The following is a 6,663-nucleotide window of genomic DNA, read 5'->3' on the forward strand; positions in this document are numbered from 1 at the left end:
CACTAATTATCACGATGTTATTGCTTAAGAATACACGCAGCCGCCGAGAACTTCGACGACAAGAACATGGGCACGAGCTACGCAGTCACGAAACTACATAGAACTTTCCACGAACTTTCAATGGAGCGTAACCATGGCGGTGATAATTGGTAGATGAGAGGGCGGTATGGCTACACTGCAACAGTCAGCAATTAACCATCAAATATGCTGGGGTAAAGTCCACCCATTGTGTATTGAGTCGTAACTCTGATGTGTAGTGCGGTGCAGCCAACCACCAGTCACGTGTACTGCGGTACAGCCTAACCACCAGGTGCGTGTAGCGTGGTTCCTACAGCCTAACCATCAAGTGCTTGTATTGCGCTACAGACTTACCACCATCAATGTGCAGAATGCAGATGCATCTATGCTGCTGTAACCATTCAGAGAAGCTAAAGAACCCTGTTTTATTTCAGACGCATGCAGTACTCTTCAGGGCGTCAACTGGAAAGGTGACCGTCTGCGGTCGTATCCCGTTCAACTCGCCGTCTCCCTATCGCCGGTCTCCGCTCCGTCTCGATCCACCCCAACGCTCCCTCTGTTCTCGGCCGTGTCTCCTGCCCGCCGTGTTTCCGTCCACTAATGGCACACCGGTGTAACAAGCCGGCAACACGAGCCGCACCGTCCCGGCGGCCGCCCGGAGGCCGCGGGGGCGGACAGACCGCCCGTACCCCGGGCAGACCGCCATCGATTCCAGACGGCGGACCGGCGGCGACACTGCGGACCGGCGGATGAACGGCGCGCCGGCTCACGTGGCCGGGGTAGGTATAATGTCTTGTTTTTGTTTGTTTTGTTGGGTTAGGCCCTTTCGGTCCAGTAAGACCATTTCAGAGCCGGGAGGATGATAGGATGTAGGGGGAGACATTGATCTGGGCAGGCACCCTAGTGAGTCGCCGGGGCTGAGCCCGTCCAGAGGACAGGCCACCCAGCCCCAAGGCACTCACTGCACCCGGCTACGGGGTGCGCTCCCTCGGGAGCAGTGGTGCCGCTCCAAGAGAGCAGCCCGCATGAGATAAAGTTGCCTGTCCAGTCCGGAGGGGGGGGGGGGGGTTGCGGCGTGGAGAAGAAGGATTTCAGTATCCTGAGGATAGAAGCACGGAACGGTGGTATAATGTCAAACGCGTTCTCACTACTCATAGCGAACTTTGGAGTAGGAGTGGAGTAGGAACTTCGGTTGCCTATTGGTAATAGGCAACCGAGGGCAAAGGGCGAAGACTGAAGGACCACCCTCTGAAGCGTGAGCAGAAAAGGTGGTATTACTGTTGAGACATCAATATCAATAAACCGTCACATAAGGTCAACTGTTAAGACATCAATAAACTGTCACATAAGGTCAGATTCAGATCAAGCTGTCGAGTGTCGAGTGAGATCAGTCAACTAAAAGAATTGCGTTGGTGCAGTTTTCTCATAGATATCTCATATACGGGATATTGTGTATGTATGAGATACCTAAGACTGTTTTTGTCATCCCTGTAAATTTCCCGGTTAAAAGTTTGTAGATTTCGCGCATAGAAATATTTTATATTGTACATTACACATTTTTATAGTTGGTCAGTATCAGTTTTAAATACGTCAAACCCTTCACTATGCTTTTCAGATGCCGTTCACTTTCCTGAAAATTTTTCCTCATCGAAAATGTATTTGCTTTACTCACGTTCAGCGAAGGTAAAACACCGGGCATCGGAATGGAGCACCAAACAAGGTAAAATAGTAACGGTAGGGGCGGGCGGTCGGCGGCGGGCCCGGTCGGCTCACCATTAGCCAGAGCAGACAGCGTTCACGACCTGCCGCCCCGCCCCGCTCAGACGCTCATATACTCATCGCACGATGCAACAGCCGTTGATGGCCTTCCAATCACATTGCAAGCTATTTCACATGCATAATACATAAATGCATAATATACACTAAGCCGCATGATTCTCTCGTCATTGAATTTGGTACGATACATAGATGATTCGCCGTGATGGTAATAAATGTCCACCGGGCGCGAATTCGACACGTCTCGAAGTCACGATACTCTCCGAGTAGGGCAGCCCGCGTCATGGAAGTTCCCATTCCATACTCGTATTCACAGTGTGATTCACCAACTGCGCTGGCCCCACGTTCAGCAGACTTTGTCCGATAGGCCTGAACGGTTCATAGCAATAGGATGCCGAATACAGCTATAGGCAAAAATATATGAAACCGTCCAAAAATAGTAGTAAACCCCGACACAATCGTCCTCTCATAGCATCAGCAGAGCCAACACTGGGTGGCCCACACGGGCCAGTTTTCCGTCGGTTTAGCTGATGCGAACAATACCATCTCAAAGCCGGGTCAGTAGCGGTTCGTCCCGCCATTCTCCCGGCGCCGAGCGCATCCCTGCCAAACATCGCACACGCTCCACCGCACACGCACGTTTCCCAATCACATGAGCGCTGCACGGGCGCACGGCGCTCCCCGTGTGAGCGTTTACCGGCGGGGTCACCGCCCCAGGACCGCGCGGCTCCACACTGGGTCTCAGTGCACCCCTGTGAGCGAGTTCCGGCCGGGCCATCCCACCCGGGCCGCGCGCCTCTACACAGGGTGCCCGCCGCACGGGCGCGCGCTCGACCCGACCTCTGGCACGTCACTGGCGTGGTCCCGCGGGGCGAGCCGCTGTCTTCAGCGCCGGCGGCGGCCTCCACCGACCCGGCGGTGGCGGTCTGACCTCTGCGCCAGGCCCCGTCCCATCGACAGCCGCAGCCCACAATAACGCCCAGAGAAAATGACTTGAGTACCTACTAACGACGGCGGCGGCCGACCGGCCGACCGGCGGCGCTGACTGTCGGCGGCGCGGCTAGCAGCACTTCTTCTTGGACTTGGTGTGCTGCCTCCTGATGTTGATGGTGTCGTTGTTAGCGTTTGACTGCTCCTCCTTCTGCCGCTTCTTCGATTCCAGCACCTGCCTAGTGATGGCCTCAAACATCTAAAATGGATACCAAACGTTAGCAAAGAGAACTAGCCATCTAATAAGCGCCATCTAAGGACAGCAGTCTCCAATCAATCATAAAATGTCTATGATAAAAAGGACATCGAGCAACTTAAGCTGGTGTATAGTGTTGTTAGCGTGAGCCATTCATGTTATCTATGCGTGAGCGTATCGGAAAACGCACAGATTTGAGATAAAACTTTAAAGTTAAGAAGGCCTGACATGTCACTGGCGTGGTAGAGCTTCAAAGGTCACGTAAGACCGTTAAGACCGCGTCAGGCCGGAAGGTGGCGCTAACCACCGAACTTCAGAATATCCTTCCCTTCATAAGTTGCCTCCTCATTGATCAAGCGGCGAAAAGTGGCGATCGCGAATAAATTTGCTTGAGAATAACTATGTAAAACTCAATGGAGACATTTTCGTAATGAATCTTAAGTCGAGGTGTCGCAACGTCAGCAAGGATAAAATTTGCTTCAATGGATATTTATCGACAAGTGATGACATCAATCATGACCTAGATGAACTAAAGCGCTACAAACCAACCTATGACTTTTCCATAAGCTCTGTGTCTGTGTCGTCTGCAACGAATCTCAATGAAAAGAAACCGAAGAATATGCTTTAGTAACCCATAAAGACGTGACCTGACCCTATGATGCGTGTTACGAGGGCATTGTTGTTTTTTCATTGACCACCTATAAGTGGTAGGTCTCGATAAAACCAACCGCTATAGGTTTTTGAGAGTCTGAATGCATACTGCACAACAGGAAGAAACTCTGAGACATACATCAAGTACATCACGACAGCCTTATCAATGGAGGTACGAAAGTGTTAGTCAAGCCCGCGCAGTAGCGTTTCATTATCTCGAAGCAATCCGATAGCTAATGATTTCCTGATGATATGGTCTTCAGGCAGGACAACCATCTTTGTACACACGATTAAAATATGCTTGAAACGGCAGCGTCGCTGATTTCCGAGATATCTGCGACGGACAAAGAAAAGCGACGGTACCCCTCACCCCGTTCCAGGTAGGACGCGGGATGGCCGCCCGGAGGGAGGACGGCGGGGTGGGCCGGCCGGTCCCGGCCCGCGGCGCCTCACGTGACTCACCTCGTCCACGTTAATGTTATCCTTGGCGCTGGTCTCAAAGAGTCGGATGCCCATCTGGTCGGAGAACCGCTGGGCGTCCTCGGTCAGCACCACCTTCCGGTCGGGACTGTCGTTTTTGTTCCCCACTGCCGGCGAACGGGACGGGACAGGAGCTGGGGTTAGCCAGAGCACACATACGCCGCTGGGCATTACAGCACAGAGGCATTACACTTAGGAACACATATACCACTGGCCTATTAAAAGGAAACGATATTTCATGACTCAAATATTTCGAGTTACAAATATATTATGACGTTAGATTAGTCATATAACAGGACACCAAGAGTCTAATTGAATAAGACAACACAATCACCATGCACGTCACCTAAAGCGTGTTATGTCCAGTGTAAGGCAGCGTCCACGTCCAGTGTAAAGCAGCGTCGCCCAATCAGCCTGCTTGGCTCATTGCTGGCCCCACGGGCTCACCGAGTATTCGGTCGACGACGTCGCAGTTCTGCTGGATCTCGTGCAGCCACCGTTTGACGTTGCCGAACGAGTCACCGTTAGTGACGTCGTAGACCACTATGACGCCGTGAGTGCCCCTGTAGTACCTGAGGGTGCGGAGATGGAGTGAGGTCTCAGGGAGGCTGTTAAATACAGAGCGAAACGTTACAGCCCAAACAGCTTCTATTGCCGGCGTCAATAATCCGAAAAAGGAGACGTTTATCTCAACTGATCGCAAACAAAATCACGTACAAGGGCGGGAGCTTAATTCCGTACGGATGCCACATGGAGTGACTGTATTACTCACGTGGATGTGATTGTTCTGAACCGCTCCTGGCCAGCAGTATCCCAGATTTGCAGTTTCACTTTTTGGCCGTCGATGTTCATCGTCCGTATCTTGAAATCCACCCCAATGGTCGTGATGTAGTTGCCCGAGAACATGTTTTCCGCGAAACGTACAAGCAGGGAGCTTTTGCCGACACCTGTGAACAAGTTCCAGAGAGCTTGAAGACTACCTATACAACAATGGTGTATCTCTAGCTTAATAAGTGTGTGTTACCAGTAAAACGAATTTTGAGCAACAAGGGAGCAAATGCAGCAGTGCTGACTCTTGTGGATGACACATTCAATCATCTCCCATGGTTTAGAACTACGATTACATCCAAGAGCTGCTTTTGGGATGTAAAAACACTTTTTGAACATGTAGTCATAGAACTCACTAACTTAAGAACTGAGAGTGTATGAATTATTTGATGTAGCAGGCCTTATGGAGATTAGGCCAAGCTGTTTCACCCTGACCAATCCTTACCACTGTCGCCAATGATGAGAAGTTTGAAAAGGTGATCATATTCACGGGCCATGTTTCACTGTATGCTGAAACAAGGAAACAGAATCAATGATTTAGATGAAACACAAAAATGCCAGAATTCTACACCAAACTGCAGTCTGCACCTTTTCAACCCACACCGCACCATACAAACTCTCAAGCACTGTCTCAGCTCACACTCCACAGCTTTTAAAACCCTGCACTAAACCTGCCATATACAAATCCCAGCAGCCAGTGCTGGTCGGTAGGTGGGAAGCCATTGTGCATTGGGATGCTGCCAGCTTGCTGATGCTTTTCAGCATCTCATTAGCAACCATCTGATAAGGCACACTGTTTACCAATGAAAGGCTGACATGCAATTAAGTCACTCCTATAAGCTATAATAGGCAGAAAAAAGCAGTGCAACATTACACATGAAAAACTGCTAAACAAAAATATTCTAACTTCAACAAGGCTTTTATGAAGCATTCACTGAAATCAATATTTTCTTTGAATTTTTTCTTGCATGAAGTTTCAAGTAATTATTCCTGATACTCATTGATACAAAATATGGAAAAACCATTAAGTAAAAAGGCACTACCTATGGTTTAGAGTTTTGCGTTTGATTGAGCTATCCATATTCCATGCCTACCTTGTATTTTGACTTACATACCTTGATTTATTGGACAAATCAAGCCCTTGTTCACACTCAGTAAGTTGATAATACAGGCACCAGTTTGAAATTCAGTCTTATTAGTGGCTGGAAAAGAGCTTTGGGAGTTAAGTAACATGCATAGTACGGTAACAATTTTATCAACGATATCAATATACCAAATTGAAATTGATTCCTGTACCAAGAATCTTGTCCTGTACAAAGTAACACTCAACCTTGAACCTGGGGGACCCAATAAATCCAATAAATTATCTTTTTCCACACCCCAAGGTGGCAGTGATTTGTGAACAATAATCCGCCCATATTCAGAAACAAATTCAAGAGCAATAATTTTATGATGTCATAAAATCTCACATATGTTTGACGCCGTGTGAAGAAAACTTTTCAATCGATCGGAGTTCGGTGCAAGAAAGCCTTGATTCAAACGAATTTCAATATTTGAAAATTGAAGGCTGATTTTTGTATTAAAAAACAATTTCTGTCCTTTGAGATCTCACTGGTAAAAAACAATTCTAAGTTTTTTTGACGTCATATTATAGACGAAAACAAAATAAAATATAGCATATTGTGCGCCAGGAATTGTCTCAAAACCGTCGCTGAATTGTTTGT

General features: G+C 48.6%; 1 protein-coding gene across 11 annotated transcripts; it reads right to left on the bottom strand.

Moving 5' to 3' along the window:
* Positions 1-1,655: 1,655 nt before the first annotated feature.
* LOC122393020 (ras-related protein Rab-35-like) lies at positions 1,656-6,373 on the bottom strand. Of its 11 annotated transcripts, none has more exons than XM_043388533.1 (7): positions 6,319-6,367; positions 6,055-6,141; positions 5,385-5,449; positions 4,884-5,058; positions 4,559-4,683; positions 4,094-4,218; positions 1,656-2,983 (listed from the first exon to the last, which is right to left on the bottom strand). In XM_043388533.1, exons 3-7 carry the CDS (start codon positions 5,434-5,436, stop codon positions 2,855-2,857), a joined length of 606 nt encoding a protein of 201 aa, XP_043244468.1. In that variant the 5' UTR covers positions 5,437-5,449; positions 6,055-6,141; positions 6,319-6,367; the 3' UTR covers positions 1,656-2,854. The 11 variants fall into 11 exon arrangements, with proteins under 11 accessions (XP_043244468.1, XP_043244467.1, XP_043244474.1 ...); XM_043388532.1 differs by having other exon boundaries at positions 6,270-6,332; XM_043388539.1 differs by having other exon boundaries at positions 6,277-6,323.
* Positions 6,374-6,663: the final 290 nt, after the last annotated feature.

The sequence above is a fragment of the Amphibalanus amphitrite genome, unplaced genomic scaffold, assembly GCF_019059575.1.
Source record: "Amphibalanus amphitrite isolate SeventyFive unplaced genomic scaffold, NRLGWU_Aamphi_draft 000512F_arrow, whole genome shotgun sequence".
Taxonomy (NCBI): Eukaryota; Metazoa; Arthropoda; class Thecostraca; order Balanomorpha; family Balanidae; genus Amphibalanus; species Amphibalanus amphitrite.

Excerpts from the sequence above, each read along its gene's own strand:
- LOC122393020 (XM_043388531.1), bottom strand. The coding sequence starts at position 5,436 with ATGGCCCGTGAATATGATCACCTTTTCAAACTTCTCATCATTGGCGAC. Across the intron at positions 5,059-5,384 it reads TCTCATCATTGGCGACAGTG|GTGTCGGCAAAAGCTCCCTG; the intron begins GTAAGGATTGGT and ends ACTTGTTCACAG. Across the intron at positions 2,984-4,093 it reads ATAACATTAACGTGGACGAG|ATGTTTGAGGCCATCACTAG; the intron begins GTGAGTCACGTG and ends TATCCATTTTAG.